At 40.9% G+C, this 20,634-nt stretch overlaps 1 protein-coding gene across 1 annotated transcript in view; it reads left to right on the top strand.

Annotated features, from left to right (window-relative positions):
* Nucleotides 1-3,180: 3,180 nt before the first annotated feature.
* Nucleotides 3,181-20,634, top strand: part of KCNH4 (potassium voltage-gated channel subfamily H member 4) — a 198,530-nt gene continuing 181,076 nt past the window's right edge. Inside the window, exon 1 of the mRNA XM_088442465.1 lies at nt 3,181-3,256. Within this exon, the coding sequence (XP_088298591.1) occupies nt 3,181-3,256 (76 nt within the window). The remainder of the gene's footprint in view (nt 3,257-20,634) is intronic.

Below are 20,634 nucleotides of genomic sequence, written 5' to 3' on the forward strand. Positions count from 1 at the left end.
ACTGCTCACAGCCTGTCACTCACTCTGCGATGGCTTTCATTCTGCTTGAGTGGTCACAAAGCGATCGCAATGATAACTCACGCAAGCACACTGGGCTGCATATGCATGCGCAATATGATCTGTGGGTCTCATTCAGACCCGCTCGCGAGCGCAGGACGCTCACAAGCTGGTCGTTGGTACCCAAATGCGCATGCGCACGACGGAGGCTGCTCTGTCGTGCGCATGCGCAAGACCCTCCGAGCGACGGGGAAGCCGTCGCTCGGGGTCTCGCACCAAAGGGGGCGTGCTGTCGATGGTGAGTGACAGCACACCCCCTTTGGTGGGCGTGCCGGGGCGTGGCTGCCCAGACGGAGGCGCTCCCATGGGAACGCCTACCGTCTGGGTCCGGCCCCACTGACATCACTAGTGATGTCAGTGGGAGTGATTTTGGCTCTGATAGAGCCAAAATCACTCCAGGGCTTGCGGCAGCGAGACCCTACTGCAGGGTCTCGTTGCAAGCCCGATGGTCGCGATGGTCTTGGCCATCGCGTCCAGGAGGACGCACCAAAAAAAAATAAAATAACGCCCTGATTCAGAGCGGGCATCTCTGAGTCAGGCCCTGTGTACGCTGTTGCAATAGAACATCGGCATTGAGGGCCTGATTGCGAGATTTACGCAATGCCGATATTTTCGCAGAAGGAGCGATTGTTTGCTATTGCGTAAGTGCAAAGCTGCACTGCACCAATGCAACAATAGCAATGCAATTACACTCACACAAAAGAACCACTTACAAAGCAAGTGACAGGTAGTCAGCTTGGGGGTGGTATCAGGGGGTGGCTAGAAAAACGCAGGCGTGTCTGGCCGTTTAATCACCGTTTGATGGGTGTGCATACATTAGCCATTGCTATCACCTACGCAGCATGAGAGCTCTCTGAGTGTCAGGAGAGCTGCAGTGTTTGAGGCTGGTCAGACTTGATGTACATGCCGCATGACTGCCTGATGTGCGTCGGTGGTACCGATGTTTATGCTGTTGCACGTTGTCAGACAGACATGAGAAGGCAGCAGTGGGCATCCCTATGCTCAGCTATGCTTTCTAACTGGACTGATGTGAATGGAGAAATATTCTCTGGAAAGCGCTGCGGAATATGTGTGCGCTATATAAATAACTGATAATAAATAATAAATCTCTAAATGAGGCCCTGTGTACAGATTGCATGCACCTCTATGATCAATTAATTAAGCATCGTATACAAGAGGACGTTTTCAATTGGATGAAAGCACTAACAGTACCTCCAGGATAACAGATGTATTCACTGCCTTTGAGGAAAGCACAATCAGCGCAGAAATGCATCAGTAAAACACCTGTGATACTGTATTGTCACTTCTTATACATTGGATATACTTCTAATTTCTTTAAGCACAGGTTTGTAATGTATTTCTTTCTGGCCACAGAACCATCCGCTCACTGGATGTTTGTTTCTATTGTTTTTATTGCACCATTCTTTGTAAACTCCACACACTGTTGTGCCTGAAAATTTCAGGAAATCAGCAGTTTTTGAGATTACATACAGTACCAGCCATCTACCAAAAGTAATCATTGTGTGGTCAAAAGTTCCTCATTCTATTGTTTGGATTGAACAATAACTAAACCTCTTGTCCATTACTGCATTCTTTAATGTGTGCACACACACACTGTGGGTGACAGATAAATGTCTAACCTTACCGATGTTTGTCACTGCATTCATCTCGCCATCTTTAGATGGTGATAGCAATGCAGTCCCCATTGCCAGCAGTGAAGTCTTCCAGGCAGGGGTGTATTGAGAGAGGAGGGGACCCGTATGCATTACCCGTCCTCCTCCTCTCTCCCCAGCGGCTGGCAGCAGACTGACGCGGCTGTCCGGCAATCACAGCATCAGTAGACACTGGGCACTAGTCTGTGCCCAGAGTCTATTGCACATGCGCCATTTTCCTGGCGATGTCCTCAATGCGCTTGTGCAAAACGCTGGGAAAATGGTCACGCGGCCATTTTTGGGCATTTTGTGCAGGGCTGAGACACCCGACGTTGGACCTCAGAGAGGTATGTATTAGATAATATGGGTGCAGGGTGCATTATTGATATGCCCCTGCTTCCAGCACTACTAGGTCCCCGCCAAGTTAAACAGTCATGACCATCACGCAGAACATAGAAGTCCAATCACTGGCTGCTATAGCCTGCCAGCAGCTGAGCGGAGGATGATGATGAGGAGGAGGACATCACTGGACCTCGCCAGAGGGGTAAATAATGATGAATACCAGTGGCATTTACGGTTTGTATTATTGGACAAAATAAATAAGCTGCTGGCATTTAAGTTTTTTTGTTAAATGGGGCCCTTAGGGGGAGATTTAACAAAGCTTGGAGAGAGATAAAATTGGAGATAAATAGAACCAACCAATCATCTCCTGTCACTTTACAGGCTGTGTTTGAAAAATGACAGTTAGGAGCTGATTGGTTGGTACTATTTATCTCAAATTGTATCTCTCTCCAAGCTTTATTAAATCTCCCCCTTAGTATTTTATTTTTTTCATGCTTCACATAAAGAAGGGCACATTAAGTAGACTCCTTCCCGTGCTCAGCTGGAAGCTTAATGGCTCACTCAGAGATTCATTTTATTCGAATTTGAAATATCAATGGACAATTTTGCTTTATTTTCCTTATCATCCAATTTCTCATTTCACCCATTTACATAAAGAGACAGCAGGAAACAAAAATAGCTGAATAGACACACAGAGAAAGATGTGTGTTGGTAAACAGGAGATAGAAGGAGGTAGTGACAAGTGAGAGAGAGTCTGGGGACCATGTGAGTTAGAAGGCAGGTACAAGCAGGGGACAGCTCTATACGGGCGGGGGAACGTGAAAAACACAGATGGGAGGAGAGAGGGATAGAAGGAGACACACACAACGGGGAGGAGAGGTAGAGAGAACCAGCGGACAAAATTAAACAATGCATATCAGTGTCTGTGTTAATGTTGCCATAATGAATTAGGTAGGCTGGCTAGCAGTGGAATTGGGACATGATGCCTTTAGAAACATCTGGTCTAAGTGGGGTGTCAGAGAGTGAAAGACGAGAGTGTCTTAGCTACTTTGTAGCATCTTCTCAATGCTGATGCAGCGTCTCGGAAGGATTATTGACGAGGAGAGAGCATCATCAGGCTGGTGGAAAAATGCCTGTGATGAAAGGGCTGCTGGCTCCGCAGAATACTTTCTTGGACACCATCGCTACAAGATTTGACGGGACCCGTATGTACATAAAAACATTTCTTTTTTCTGCTTCTGTGATATTTGTCTAACACTTTCTGCAAGAGATTTGACATGGCAAAAATATTTGTAGTAAGTGTTTATATTATGTGTGTATAACCTAGAACTTTATTATTCTGGATCATCCTTCAGACAACTGTGCTGCAGGTTTATTTGGCAGCTGAAGTGATGTGCCATTATTTCTTACTATAATTTGTAAGTTAATGACATTTTTTGTGCTCACTTACAATCTTTTTATAACAATATTTTATTGGACTTTATTTAAAATTGTGACATTTAAAAAAAGAAAAACTTCTGGTGAAGAAAAAAGTTGTAAAAAAAATGTGCGAATTGTGACATTTCCATTTGGATCCTAAGAAAGAGCAAGTGATAGTTCCATATGATTAAATGTTCTACCTATGTAGTTTTGGTAGAAGTATGAAAATACACAGACTGTGAGTGGCCAGATACAAGCCTGCAGGTCAGTTGTATACTGTTTTAACTCATTTAGTTCTTGCATGCATACAATATGAATATAAAAGCTACTGTTTGTTTTGCTGATTGTTAGTAACAACAGAGGATGTCCAGTATGCTTCATTTTGGTAAATGTCTTTCAGTGCACTGGTGTAGATAACATGTATTATGATGCAGGACAATATGTGCAGGTCTTGCATTGCTGTTAAGTAGAGATGTGCGGGTTCGGTTTTATTCGATTATTATCGCCAAATTAGCGCAAGTTCAGATTAGTTCAGATTTATTTTATTGGCTATCCAAAGCACATGAGAGCCGGGTAGCCAATATGATGCCGTTTATGAGAACCGAACATATTAGAGTAAATCCGAGTAAAACCAAACCGCACATCTCTACTATTAAGCTGCATAGACCCACAAAAACGTAGCTCATGAAACATAAATAGGTCAGTTATTAACTAGGTATTATTTATATTACATATAGATTGTCAGGTGTTAAAGTTGAGTGAAGTCTTTTAGCAAATTCAAAGTTGGCCTAAAATAAAAATCAGGTAGGATACCCAAGGTCAGTCTTTACTGGCATTGCCTATCTAGCTGTAGCTATGGTAAGTTAGCATAAAAAACAATGACTTAACTCCTGCAGTGCCACAAGAATCAGCACCATGTCTCAGGTGTTAAGAAACTATTTTGATTACTGCTGAATCTATTGGGTCCATGATACTAAATCACCTAGTGCCTAGATACCAGCAATCAGAGAAGATTATATGGGACATATGAAAAATGTATGAGAAGGTTGCTTTTCTCTCAGGGGTGCTGGAAGGGTTAATAATAGGGATGGCTGATAGGTGTGTGCAAAGATGGGTCTTTTGTTCTGCGGGATGGGAAAACCATAGCACGCTGTGTAGCAGATGGCACACTGTATGTTAATAACACACGCATCCTTACTCTGCCTGAAATCTACAGATCTGCATTACAACAGCTGATACCAAGTGACAGAGTTGTACAAATATCCCATTTAAATGTTCAGGGACTAATTATTTCTAAAAGATAGGTTCCTGTCAAAATCCTCATGCCCAAAGCATTTCTTTTAGAGAGTATCCTATGAAAGTAAAAAAAAGATACATTTGTTATACAGTAGAAGGGAATTGCCGAAAGATATATTCAATTTCTTATAGAAAGGGATGCCATGCAAACACATTAAATGTTATCCACTGAACAAGTTCAGACCTAATATAGAATTGTAGCTGCATTACAAGTAGCTCCCATACAGGGTTGTAACTAGGGGTGTGCAAGCGGTGCCATTGCCCAGGGCACAGGGCCTTGGGGGTGGCTCTGTTGCTGCCCCATGATATCTGCGTGTGGCTTGCTGGGTGCCTGGAACGACACTCTGCAGACAGTAACGCTGCTGCAGAGCCACCCAGAGGGTCCAAGGAATGCCCCGAGCAGGCACCCTGCATCCTGTGAAGCTGCCCAGAGAAGTGCTCCATTTCCTAGAACCGGCAGACCTGCCCCCTAAGCATGACATCATGGGATCATGGGTTTATGGGGCCTGGCCAGCACAGGGCGCATTGCTGCCTTCTTACACCTCTGCTCCCATATAAATGATTTTCTCAAAAATCACATTCTTCTTTATATTGACAGAACAATTGACATGTATCCTATGTTTTTTTTTTATTACATATACATTTTTACCCATAAAACACCTGAAAAGCAAAATAATGTATCCTAATTGTCCCTATGTATGTAAGATGTTTCACTTGCATACATCTCATTGACTGTCTTCCAAAGCTATCTGACTGGCTCCCAAAACTCCAAATGACCATCACGGCCTCCTTTGTTCCATTTGATGGATGAACTTCTATGTATTAGCTAATATTGTGTTCTAATATCGTGTTTATTATAGAGGAATATAATATTCTCTTATGATTATACCCAGTTATAGTGTTTAGGTAGAGTATTTTTATGTCTGTATAGAGTAGATCAAGTCCATCCTTTATGTTGGGTTGATAAAAGTATCATATGTCTTTACAGACTGTATAGAGTGTAATTTAATTGTGCTAGCATCTATGGGTAAGGTCATGTTGACTAGTCATCTCATAAAGTGTTATACAAACATTTCCAAATTCATCTACCCAACAAGTACGCCCATTTCAGTGCACTTACTGTATGTGTGCTGGTGAATCTGTTAAAGGTCTGCTGCAAAACTACTGTCGCAGAGAAGAGTTAACGTTGACACTGGAAATCATTTCTTCTTTATTATGTGCAATGAATAAATGTAAGTAGTATTGCATTATTTCTGTGGAGCAGGAATTAATCTCAATCATAGGTGTTAGGCCAGACCAAGGTTGATGAGCCAGAACAGGAGTAACAAAGCAGTAAAATTCCGGGACATGAGACATAGAAGTCAGAAACTGTGAATAGTATGGTCAAGGTCAGTAGCCAGAGCACCAACAATGAACAATCACTGGTGGTTTAGTTCTGGACTTGAGACATGAGTTAGAACAGGTGATTAGCCAAAATCAGTCACATTGCTTTGGACTTGGTAGAGTAAGAGAGCCAGGTAGGACCTGGATTACAGACCTGGTACGGACCCCGATATTTAACATTCTAACTCGCTGCAGATTCTGGAGCAATTCATCATTGCTCTGGCGCGGTGACAGCTGTTGCTAAATCAGCTGTCCCCGTGAGCAGCTTCACTGCTCCTTTTCGGAGCAGTGAATCTCTTCATTGCTCCTTTCGGAGCAGTGATGGGAGTGCGCATGCGTGACCTACAGGTCACGCATGCGCAGAAGAGTCCAGGGGCGGAGGGATCCGAGAGGATCCCTCTTCGTAACCTGCACCTCCTTTCCATAGGGAAGGAGCAGGTTGCGATCCACAAGCAGTCAAGCTCCGAAAATATTGTATTTTCGGAGCTTGATGAATTCTGTCCCCATACTAGAGTATGGGTACAGCGTGCCATTCCGCAAAAGGATGGTAAGCAGGAGATATCGGTGATATCTCCTGCTTTACTTTATTGATGAATGGCCCGAATACTTAATTTTTACAATTGCAGGTGAAAATGTTCATTTTCACCAGCTTTTGTAAAAATTAAGTGATGATGAATAGGCCCCTTGGTATCAAATGCTGTCCAGCATAAATGTTATATTCACTCTCCGGTGACTTCACTAATTCCTTTCATCTGCCCTGCAAATACACACGCAAGGTATATATATATATATATATATATGTGTGTGTCTGTGTGTTTTACTTACGTTTTCACTAATTAAGTGTGTAGCTCCTCTGTCTATGAATAATTACACAGCCATGAATACACTAGACCATATCAATATATTCTTGGAGATATACCAGTCCAATCAAGACTAGTTAATTTTAGATAACTGTTATCAAACTGCAATCCAAACGCAGAGAGGATGTTTTTTTCATTTGTGTTATTTTGACATGAGATATCCTGAATAATATTAAAGGCAATGTTTTAACAATGTAAAAATAATGTGCTATTATAAAAAGAAGAATAAATTTTTTGCTGCGTGGATATTTTCTGCACAGGGGTCATTTCAGGACACAGCAGAAAAGACATTCGTCATTTTTGATCATTTAGATCCCAAAGTTTTGTAATTAGCATATTGGGATTAAGATGTTTTACAATTGGTAATTCTGCTTGACAATGAAATCATTTTAGACCTACACAGATGCAAATTTCAGTACATATGGGCCACACATCTGGTAGTGTTGTGGTAAGTTGATGGCCTCAGCCTAGCAGTGTCTACTGTCTTAATGCGCCCATAATGCTGCCACCCCATAGAATGTCATTGTCTACCATGTCCTAAAGGAGTGAAGAGGGAGAATGCAGATGAAACTATAAATGCTAATGACAGTGTTGGCGGTATGAGGCAGAGCATCCTACGGAATCTACCAGTCTATATTCTGCACACCACTGAGTTTTGTATGGCAGTACATGTGTGGATCTCTAATATACTCTGCATTATGCACAAAGAGAAAATAAGTGCTAGAAGAGTTTGACAGGGTGACTGGAGCTGATGGTTTGCTTTTAACTTCACCCATTAGTTATTAGCACTTTGGCCTCTTATTTCTAATGCTTAATTAAAACAGCCCTGATTACCATTAGATAAATTATGTACCCTTTCTGCCTCCATGTATTGTACATAATTGCAGTTTTTATATTTATTACTGCCACAACTAAATGTGATTGCTGGAGCAGATATTTAGCTTGGCCTGTGATCCTGTAAACAGTTTTTTGAGAAAGTATTTAAAGTTTTAACACGTAACATCTCAAATGTTACTTACATGATAACTACACAAGGGTGTAGTAGGTATTACCGACAGCGGCAGCCTGACAAGGGTGAAAATCCAGATCATCAAAAGGTAAGTATCGCTAACCTAATTCTACCCCCTAACCCTAACCCTAACCTCCCCCCCAAGTGCCTAACCCTAAAACCCCCATAAGTGCCTAAACCTAACCCCCCCCTTCCCCTAGCCTAAACCTAACCCTCCCGGGGGGGTGCCTAACCCTGTCCCCCCGGGAGCCCTAAACCTAACCATCCCCCTCCGCGGCTGTCCGCGCCTGGCTTACCTCCGTTTGGTATGCCGGGCATCAGTCTTACGGCATATAGATAATGACAGGCGTCGAGTTTTCGATGTCTGTCATTAGCACCACTCTGGGATTAGAGAGTCGAGAAGCCGGCTTTCGGCATTTAGACCGTTGGCTTCCTGACTACATCCCCTACACAACCATGCACTAGGGGGTAAATTTACTAAAGTGAGAGATTTTAGAAGTGAGTTTTAAAAGTGATGTTTCCCATAGCAACCAATCAGATTCTACTTAACATTTAAATAGCACCTTCTAGAATAAAATAGCTAGAATCTGATAGGTTGCTATGGGCAACATCACTTTTAAAACTCACTTCTAAAAACTCTCACTTTAGTAAATTTACCCCTAGGAATAAATCCATCCAGAGGAGAAGAGAGACAAATACCCTCACATAAATAAACATTAGCCAGACATTTTATGAGGCAAACATTACTGAAAACCATATAAAACTAGCCATAAGTATTTATTTTTGTTTTCTAGAAATTTTTATTAAACATATACTGTATAAATATAGGTTACAGAAAAAAAGGGATATTCGCAGTACAAAGGATATAAAAAAAAAAATCATAAGAGGTTATAAAACTGTTGTTACAGTTTCCTAGATCTTACTGCGTAAACCCCCTAGAACTCAAACATGGCGAGGTCTTCTGCCAATAACAGCTACCCGCTGTTCCCTTAGAACAAATCATGTTCACCGGTACTTAGGTGGCCATCTGGACTTAAACTCGGAGTAGTAGTACCTGGGCCCACCACTGTCTAGTTCCGCCACTGAGCTGGTGGAATTGATGTGGCCTGGAGGCTGATGTGAGACTAGAAACAATGTAAAGACAGAGTCTAGCTACAGGAACCAGAAGGGCATGTACAGAGACGCTATAGCCGGCAAGGCCGCGAGGACGCTGCTGTCTATTTAAAAGATGAAGAACCAATAAAAGCAAGGGAAGATCATTCCAGTAACACATGATGTCGTCCGGCGTCCAGATCGCATAGCAACAGATGGCGCAGTTCACGTACGGCAGGCGGAAGTAGAAGAAGTAACCACCAAAGTGCTGGAGGGTAGCAAGTCCTGCCGGCGACTTGTAACAACTGTTTCCAAATGAAAGAATTCTAATATTGTTAACCTCATATTAAACATTCCATATATTAAATTAACCTGTATTATAAACAATGCTGATTTAACAAAATTGTGCATTATCAATATTCAAAAATATTGGTTAAGAGGGAAAAAAGGAGGGAGGGGAATAGAGAGAGTTGGAGAGGTCCCGCTTGTATTATTATGTTTTTTCCCCTTTTCCCTCAAAGGGTAAGGAGTTTACACGTACCCCAAAGTGTCAAACATGGGGAAAAGAGACCAAAGAAAGAAGCCAGAAAAAAGAGGCTGCATGACACACATACAGGTTGAGTCTCCCATATCCAAGTATTGTGAAATACGGAATATTCTGAAATACGGATTTTTTTTCTTGACTGAGAAAATTAAACCTTTGATTTTTGATGGTTCAATGTACACAAACTTTGTCTAAGGCACAAATTATTACAAATATTGTATAAAGTTACCTTCAGGCTGTGTGTATAGGGAGTATCTGAAACATAACTGAATTCTATGTATGTACACAAACTTTGTTTGAGCCACAAAATTATTGAAAATATTGTATAAAATTACCTGCATGCTGTGTGTAGAAGGTGTATATAACACATATATGCATTGTGTGTATAGTTGGGTTCCATTCCCAAGATATTTCATTATGGTATGCAAATATTCCAAAATACGGAATATTCCGTTATCCAAAATACCCCTGATCCCAAGCATTTTGGATATCGGAGACTCAACCTGTATCTGCAAATCTACGGTTGAATCGACGGGTCATCTAGAAATAATCTGGTTTCATAACATACTGTCAACTGAAAGCATATTTTAAATTGTACTTTAATAGCAGAACAACAGAGGGCCTGTATAGGACAGATGTATTTTCAACCCCTAGGCCAGTGTCAGTGTAATTTAAAGGGTTATTCTCATCAGGTTTTAGCTAGGCAGTTGTTATTTTATTAAGTTAAGCCTCTTTTCTTCTGGTTCTGCTTGCTGGCATTACATTTCTTTCTGTGGATTTATGGTCACAGGGATATTACGAAGAGTTTTCTTATTCAGAAGGCTTAAAGGTTGGGCAAGTGTCATGTCCACTCCTGATAATCGTCAGCTCCCGATTTGTCCAGATTATTAGTTCAATTAGTATCTGTTGCTCAGGATGTATTTTCCTCTGTTTCAGGCTCACTTGTTTCAGTTAGCTTTTGGCTTTTCATGTCAGTGGATTGGGGGCCTAATCTCTCCTTATTCATTCGTAGGTCCTCATTCGCAATTCCATTCTGTGCAGGATTTGGCGTTCAAAGACCAATCAGTTGGGTAGAGGGTATGGGTTTCTTTGTTACTTTTTCCTGAAGGATTTGTTTTGTGTGATAAGCACAGGATTATTAAGCTTTACGGCCTGATGTACAGGCTCTTGGTTGATACATGCCAATGGATCACCTTTAACTCAGTATCAGTTCTGATTAGTCTTTTAACAATGCATCCTGGCACTTGGGCTTTTCTTGGCTGACTTGTTTCAGGTTGGGGCCACCACATTTGAAGTGACTAAGGAACTTTCACATGGTGAGATCAAAGCTTTGGCACTGGAAGATTGACTCTTATACATTACATACTGGACCTCATTCAGAGTCGGTCGAAGCGGCCGCACAGTCGTACGGGAAAAGGGGCCGGATATGCAAATGATTCCCTCGCAAGTTGCGTCCCTAAGTTCGGATCGGTAGCTGGCCGACCAAGGGGAGGAAGCGGCCGGAATTAAAAAAAATACGCCCCCTTCTCGTACGCATTGTACGTCATCTCCGGGCATATAAGGATTAATCGAGACCATCGGGAACCATCGGAACTGGTCGTAGAGCTTAAGGTTGACCATATCCTCTCTTAAGCTCTACGATCATGTCAGTGTAAAAATCTCCCATGTCACATGTGCCATGACGCTACTTTGTTAATTATGCACTCCCATAAACCGTATGCACTCCCATAAAATGCCGTTCGCTTAATTAGGCACGCCTGCGTTCGGATCTCCACACCCCCGTTTTCAAGCACCTTCCCCTGTTACCACCCACAAACGCCTCATCTGTCACTCAAACTACCGACCTGGCTGTGTTCAAGGAGAGAGAAATTTCTGATCGTAGCGGCTAGATTGCGCACGCGCATTGCGAACTTTACACATGCGCAGTATAGCGAACATCGGTGGCGTACGACCGTGCGGCCGCTTCGACCGACTCTGAATGAGGTCCACTGTCTCCCCGTTAGTTGTTCCTTTCTCTTATCATTTTGTCAACTGCTTATAAATTAAGGTGATCTTCCCAATTTGGCTTCATAATTAAAATGTTACTAATTCAATGAACTTCTAAGTCAATTTCTAATTGGGCATATTTTTTAAAATATATATATTTTTTAACTTGTGTCTTTTTAACTTGAGACCTTTAGCTACTTGTTTACTGCTGCGTCAGGCGTATAATTGGCAAAAAAACAAAATAAAATAAAAAAAGACAATAAAATAAAGTCTAAAGCAAAATGAACACCTTAGGTTTTTTAGGTTTTTACCTCAGGTCAAATTATACCTTTCACTTTCCCCCACTTCCTTTGGTAATAAATCTTGTGTTCCATTATTAATCCCTTTATTATCTGAAGATTTGAAGGCAGACACTTTTATTTATTGGGTTGCTAGGTCCCAGTTTGCCTCTGATTCATCATTATTTACTGAGGTGGGTTGCATACCTTAGCTTAGCGTTCGCAGTTTGAGGTGGGCATCTTTCTATGCCCTTTTTTATTGTAGTCTACTGATGGATGTGGGCTTCTCCAGATTTTAGTGGTTCATTTGGTTTGGAAGAAACTGAGTTGGAGGATGACTCTGGGCAGCATGATCCGTGACTTGGCAGCTGTGGTTGACATGTGACCTGACTATCATCTCGTTTGGTCCTCTATTCTTCGCCGTCTCTCTTAGTATAGTCAGCGTGGTAGTGCTGTTACAGAACTAACAATATGGTGGGGTAAATTCCCGGGAGTCTCGCCATGTTTTAGACATAGAAAGTTTGGTGGTGAATCATCCCTGAATTTGTTTCAGAGAATGCCACTTTTTTTAAAGTGACAAGGTTGATTTGAATGAAAAGGTACCTTTTTGTTTTTAGAGAGTGGTAATTTTTTTGAGAGTTTATTTTAGGTATAGTATGATGGCGTGCTTGGTATTTTACTGGGGACCTAGTGTGATGGGAAAAAACGGCCATCTTGCTGCACTTATAGGTGCGCTCCGTTTCAATACATGGGGTCAGCTGATTATACTCTACTGGAGCCTTATACAGTATGTATTGGTATGGGTGTCAGATATCTCTCACCTGCCATGGTGCTAGGGATAGTTGGACCTTGCAAGTCGTGGTTGTCATCTTGCGAAAGTCCAGTGGTGATTGAATAGCTGGCCATCCTTTCTTCCACCTCCATACTGTTTTTATCAATAAAGCTGACCAAATTTTAAATTGCACTTTTAGTGTTGTATCTTTATTTGTTATATATTTATGTAAGGTTGTTTTATTCTACATCTGCCAATTGGGAGTTTGAGTTATGCTGGGTACACACTGACAGATATATTGGCCGATCAATTGATCGGCCAATGTATCTGCTGCCCGTCGGGCAGTGTGTACCCGAGATATGTCGGTGAACGTCGGCATTCATCGACATATCGCATTGGCTGTGCTGCACAGAGCACCTGTACACACACAGCGGCAGCCGCGAGGAGGGGGGCGGGACATGCCCCCTGGTCGCCGGGACCTGCTGGCAGGCACAGATGATGGTTGTTCAGTGTGTACGAACAACCATCATCTGCAGATATATCTGTAGATCACTCGATCTGCAGATATATCTGTATAGTGTGTACCCAGCTTAAGGTTTATATAAAACATTCACATAATCTGATCTTTTTGTTCTCTATACATAAAAGATTCTATTTTGAAAGCAAAAGTAAAAGATTCTTCACTCGTCTATGCCTACCCACCATATAAACCTCAAAACATCCGCTCTGCAAATATTGAAGAATGCTATTGGGAACTTCCACTGGTAATGCTTGTAACACATACAACAACCTTGGTAGAACTTTCATGCTGGCTGCATATGTTCGTCCAGTCCATGAAATGTACAAAAAGTTATATTTCTTGAGATTAGCTATTACAGTTTTAAAAAGTGGCAGATAATTTGCAGTATAGAGCTGTTCATAATTCCTTGTGAGTGAAAATGAAAGTTCTCCGATAGTTGAGTTTCTCATTAGGGTACTGGAGTGCATTGTTGTAATGAATTATTATTTAGAGTGGCATTGGAGATACCTGTCGAAACTAGATTATTGGCTGAGACAAGATCAGTTTAAAATTGAATCGCAGCGATACCATCTTGCAACTGGCCGCAAGATGCCATTTTGCAAAATGGCCACCTAAGCGCCATTTTAGATAAACTCACACTTTAGTACATGTGGCGATAATACTATTAGCATCATGCGAATGCATCTGTGCCCATCTCCATAGGTTACGGCGATTCACCAAAAGCCCATTTCATTACTTTACGTATTATAAAGGATATATATTTCAGAAATGGCTTTACAGTGTCTGCTCTCACTACAGGTGGTCCGGCTAGAATACACACCTTACATTAGCAGGCTTCCTGCAATGACATGATTTCAAAGACTAGAGTGTCATCTTAGGTCTGTCTCTTGCAGCTGGGCTATTTGCATTTCACACAAGAGACTGGGAGAATAAAGAGTTTTTCTTTTGAAGCCTGGGACAGGTGGGGGGGACTGCTGACAGTGTGGGCATGTGGAACTATCTGGCTCAGCATGTCACACTGCTAAGATGTTCACTTAGTGAGAGTTAAGTGCACCCTTCCTCATACACACATTAATACGTCTTTATATCAAACCCCGAATAGTCACACATTACATATTCACACATAAGGTTTAATAAGCTTTAAAGTATATGATTTAAGTTGGTTCAGTTAGTTTAAATGCTGAGAAATAAAGATATTTGATAACTAAGGTTCTATACATGTTAAGACAGCCGTGTTTGGTTTCGAACTGATGCGTACTCTTTCAACAGAATTCCGGTACTATTGATGTGGAGATCGCATCATGCATTCTCAACTTATGGACCGCAGAAACTACAAGCAACAAAATGTATATTTTATGAACAACTGTTAGGATGCAGCATGGGGAGGCGGGAGGGAAAAGACCCTCAGTTGTTAGAGGCTGGGCGAGTCTATTTTAACCAGCCTGTTAAATGCACTGTAACATATGCTTCTCCCCTGGGAACCAATGGCATAAGCAAGAAACTTCTCTATTGTCCTGTCTATTCTTGGGGGGTATAAACATGTGTGCTCAAACACTGGGTCTTTAGTCTTCTTGCTGAATGCTGATTGACGGAGGTTTTCTTTCTGAAGGCCGGGATCTGGTCCAGAGGCGCTGCATATGTATACTGTACTTGGGTCTGTATAATTCCTTTGCGCTAAATTGTACACAGATCATAGCGTGTAACTGACTGTACTTTTACTTGAATAATACTTTGTGCTTCGGAACCACATGTTCTGAGTCTGGAGTCTCTATTTATTGTATGACTGTGTACGCAAATTAGCATCATCCTTAGAGGTTTATAGGAAGGATTTTAGAAGGTACAGGCAGGGGTATATAGAGGTTCATTTTAATATCGTCATATCTAACCAGTGTGTTTCCTGCAATGCCATAATGTCCAGGTAAGAGGATTTAAGATGGAATGCAACATTTACTTTTTTTTTTATTGCTGAGTTCAGATTCACAACATTCAATGAGTGATTTCTCAAATAATTAATATTCAATATTTGTTTAGTATAATGTGTTTAAGGATTTTGTCATACTATACCTTGTTGATGGAGAGTAGAAAAGTGATTAATTTGTATGGAAGGAATTTTTGCCCTGTTCCAATAAGCCAATCAAGTTGTCTCATTGAACTCACAATTTCCCAATATTCTTCTCCAAGTCTCTGAGGTACCCACAAAACTCCCACTTATTTTAACTAAACATTTACTGCTAAGGAGGGAGAGATAATTACTAAGCGCATAATACATAACATGTAATATAATGAACCACAAACCTCTTGACGTTGCAGGATAAGTCTTATGCAGGTCCCTCTTCCAAAGTGAGTTTAAAACCCACATATCACCAAAAAAAAGTCCCCTTTCGATTCCTATATGGTGGGGATGCAAATGCGATGACCAAGCAAATATGTAGTCCCCCCCTAAATGGATATAACCAGCCTAATACTGAAGCCACTGGCATTTCTTCAGAGGTTGCACCCATTCGGTATGTATGTAATAAAGAAACCTCTGAAGAAATCCCCAGAAGTTGGGGGAAGAAACGCGTTAGTGAATCAATTGTTGTCTATAGAATTAAGAATGATATTTGTACTAGCTTATTTTTGACTAAGTGCTAAGTATCTAGCATGTTTATTTCATTGTGAATGCACTTTACAGCAGTAACCTACTGTCAGATCTCATTGTGAGGATGGAGATCCGGGTTTAGATATTTTGGCATTTTTGCCGCACCATATAGTTATAATCGAAGGAAAGAGGAATATTAATGAACACCAAAAGATGTGCTATATCTGCAGCTATGGGTGTCAGTTCCATAAGTAAGCTCCATTTACTTGATTTATTGCTCTTTTCCACTAGTTGGATGTGACTGATGGGTCAAAACCATCTTTGTATTTTGTACTTTATATGGCTTTTCCGTGAGATGTGGATGCACAGATGCCCCTGACCATTATGATGTACATTTGATTGATTATATATTTGTCTTACAACAAATGACTATATCAACACTGGATCCTTGCACAGAAATTTTTTAACTGGTGATTCAAATTTTGGTGGGGATATACATATACATGAATGAAAACACATTCCTGCACTAAACCTGGATATATAAATTTGATTAATTATAATGTGGATATGTTTCTGGGTTTGATTGAGAACAGTTAGTTAATTGAATCTTCAAGTCTGACTATAGACTGTAGAAACATTTTTTTCCTTCTTTTGCTTATGATTAGATATTTCAGATATGTATATGTTTAATGAATACTCATTGATCAGTGTGCTTCTTCTAGATCACTTTTATTGAGTAATGCATTGTGGTTAAGTTTGTATCTCTTGTAGTAGAAGAATATTGATTGTGAGTAACAGAGATTTTAGCCTCCTTATACAATACAACCAATTGGTATATTGACTAGCATCAACAATTTATTACTTTTTAACATTTTATTGATAAACGTCTGGGTGATCATCACTAAATGCTGCATTATTGTTCTGTTTTTAGTGTTAACTTACTTACCTGCTCTCTTCATTTATTTTTAATCAAAATATTCCCTTGTAATTAAAAAAAAAAAATCTTCATTAGATGGAACTGACCAATTGCTTTGAGGAGTCAGTGTAGATAGGTAAGCCCACCTACTAAATAGATGGCCAGCCAATAATGCATTGTCTGGGTAAAAGACAGCTCCTGATTGGCTGGCCATGATTGTCTAAATCATCCAAATTACTTGCGAGCTTGTTTATGATTTTAGATTGACACTCTGTCAGCATTTCAAGAGGTTGGTCACGTGGCGATCACGTGACTGCTGATGTCATCAAGAGCGCCAAATTTTAGCTCCTCTTCCAATATAAAGCAGCTCTGTGCCCAAAACTGTGCCAGAATATTAAGTTAACTACCTGTGCTCCAGCATTCCTGATTATCTGTATTCAGTTGCTTTTTTCCAGTTTCCTGACTGACTCCAGTGTATTTGTCTGCTGACTACCATTTGGTTCTGATTCGGCTTGTCTTGGCATTCCCTTTTGGTGAGCCTCCTGGCTTAGTCACAGTCCCAGCTTGATGACCATTCTTCATACAGTTTCTTCACCAATGTGCCACATCATTGAAGAGAGATGCGACCTATCGGTCTTCCAAAAGTGAAGCCCAAATTCCCTTGTGGGGGTCACTGCTGAAGACCGGGGGCTTGTTAGACTCTACCAGTATATTGATTGGAGAAAGCAAATTCACTAAAATAGTTTGAAATTGTGTAAAGGACATTCTATGCTGTGTCTGAGATGAGAGGTGATGACTCTTTTGAAGGTTAGCACTAAGTCCTGGAAAGTGATAAATTGGAGGGTGATAAAGTACCAACCAATCAGCTCCTAACTGCCATTTTACAGGCTGTGTTTGAAAAATGTCAGGAGCTGATTGGTTGGTACGTTATCACTCTCCACTTTATCACTCTACAAGACTTAGTGCATCTCCCCCAGGGGGACATTTATCTAATCTTGGAGAGAGATAAAGTGGAGAAGTTGCCTATAGCATTCAATCAGCTTCTAACTGTCATTTTACAGGATGTGCTAGAAAAATGACAGTTAGAAGCTAATCGTTTGCTATGAGCAACTTTACCTTATCTTTCTCCAAAATTTGATAAATTATCTGTATGATTGTGGTTTTGGGGGTACATTTCGTTTTGTTTTGTCCATTTTGTCCACATTCTCTCAAAATGTGTCCATTTAGGACAGCGAGAAGTTTATCAACACTATTGAAAGTTAAAAAGTCATGACATATTAATGATTTAGAAAAAAAGAGATAATAAAGTCGGCGCTAATCAATATCTAATCACCAATTTGTGGTTCTGATTAATGTAACCTGCCACTAAAGCTGCCCCCACACAGGCAAATCTGGGAATTTACCAAAAATGATACAGTACTAAATATATAAATAATGGGAGCGCTAGTAATTGGCTGCTGGTTTAAAAAACAATCGAATATACATTATATCAATCCAGTCATTCTAATACAGATGGAATGATTAATAAGGCTAATTGCCACAAATTATAGCACGGATCCGGCTGAACCTTTTTAAAAATGTATAACAGACAAACATATAAAAAATACCAATATATATTATAAACAATTGGGATATGCCGACCACTTTTACATAGATCTATAAGCATCCATTCGGTCAGATTATGGTAGCGGAGTATGGAGTAGAATTTTAGTAGTAGTTAGCAGATATGTATTAATAGTTGTTAGTATAGGTATCCATTCACTGCCAATTAGTATGTAAGTTATTAATAGTTGTTAGTATAGGTATCCATTCACTGCCAATTACTATGTAAGTTATTAATAGTTGTTAGTATAGGTATCCATTCACTGCCAATTAGTATGTAAGTTATTAATAGTTGTTAGTATAGGTATCCATTCACTGCCAATTAGTATGTAAGTTAATAGTAACGTTCAGTCACAGTTTGGTTAGCAAATGAGAAAAAGCAGCTTATATTGTGCAGATTGCAAAGTACTCCTGCTGCTGTATATTTCATACATTACCATCCATCCATTACTAAGGGAATATAATGAGGTGATGCTGGCCTCTACCCCAGTCCAGGGGGAGGAAATTAGGCAATACTAGCCAAATGTGAGAGTCAGTGCTGGACACGGTGTGTCAGTTGTAGTAGCGCTGTATAACAAGCGGTCCAGAGGTACTTGTAAACTCAGGCAGAGGGACCTCTACTGCTAAATCATGGCACTCTTTACCGCTGGCTGTGTATTAGTCGCTGGGACAGGCTGAGACATGCTGACTACCTCGCGCTCCGCTACTTCTGGTATCGGGCTTGCAACTTCCGGTTTACGTTCCACAAGTCAACTGGTGAACTGGTTTCTCCGCCCTATGACACGGCTGATTCATCAGAAGATAGTTCACTACCCGTGTGCTGTGTTGCAGTGAGAGACCGCTCGTCTCATTTGCCTGTGGGAGGGGAGCAATCACACTGATCGTGCCCCCCTGGCTTTGCGCCGGGCTGAGGGGCTTACAGCGCCCCCCTCTTCGGCGCGCTGCAAAACTGTTTTTTATTGCTCGAGGGGGCATGGCCACGCCTCCTGTGATTAGGCCACGCCCCCTCTATACCTGGGCCCGCCACGGCTCTCTACGGCCCTGACCCTTCACCGCAGTTACAGACGTCAACATAGCCAAAGCTGTGGAGATGTTGCAAAATGACAGAAGGTGAACTTTCCGTGTACTTTCGGTTTCACTTGGCATCTCATTCGAATGGGTTCAGCATATTGTGACAAAGGAACTGAAAATGCATCGCGTGTGTGCCTGGTGGGTACCCAGAAATTTCACAGAATAACAAATGCGACGATGAGTTAAATCGTGCAACAACACTGTTCGAATGTCGGAGAGGATACCCGATTTCCTGACATCAACTGTGACGTGTGACAAATCGTGGATTCGTCATTATGATCTGGAATCCAAACAACAGTTCAGTGTATGGAAACACACAAATTTACCTCTGCCCAAAAAATTCTCTGTGATTCTTTTGGCGTGTAAACTCATGCTTCTACTGTTCTTTGATACACAAGGTATGATCCTACAGCACTGGGTTCCCCGTGGACAATTAATGGTGACTACTATGCAAACGTCCTGAAAACCCATTTGCATGGAACCATGAGGAAGAAAAGACCACATCTGCTGAAGAAACAGTGGTTTTTGCTCCAAGACAATGCCCGGTCAGATGTTGCTACTGTTGCATTGGCAGCATTGACTGAAATTAATGGGACAGCACTGGAACACCCCCTACATAGCCCTCCATGTGATTTCTGGGCATTCCCAGCCCTGAAAAAACAACTGCGCAGAAAGAAGTTCTCAACAGATGATGAAGTGAAAATGCCACAGCTGCAACACTGCAACTGATGTCACAAAGCAGTCTACTGCACGTCTTTGAAACTGTGTTGAAACGCTGCAAAAAATGTTATTGAATGTGAAGGACGCTACTTTGAAAAAGAAAAATATTCAGATCATGTGGAGTCATCTGATTCTGAATAAAAAAAATTAGTCTCATGACTTTTCAATCATCCCTCATATCATTTGAGAACAACTACATCTACATCTGCAGCATTATGCAGACACACAGGGAGAGTAAAACGCCAAGGCGTTTGTAAATAAAAATGTACAAATATACAAACGTCTTTACAAATCTGTTGTGCTTATGTGTAGTTCTTAGTGAATCTTTTGTATTCCCCACCAAGGAATCTTAGTAGCCAAAGTAGAGAGGTGGAAAATAGATTAAAGATTATTTGCACCAATTCAAATGTTCATCTTAAAGGTTGGTCTGTAGATGAATGTCTTTTTAATTCCTCCGGATCCTGGAATTAGTTTAAAATAATGTTTAAAAATATTGTTTTTTAAATTTTTTATATTATATTTTTTATATGTATT

The sequence above is a fragment of the Taudactylus pleione genome, unplaced genomic scaffold, assembly GCF_031769625.1.
Source record: "Taudactylus pleione unplaced genomic scaffold, aTauple2 ptg000018l, whole genome shotgun sequence".
In the NCBI taxonomy this organism is placed as follows: Eukaryota; Metazoa; Chordata; class Amphibia; order Anura; family Myobatrachidae; genus Taudactylus; species Taudactylus pleione.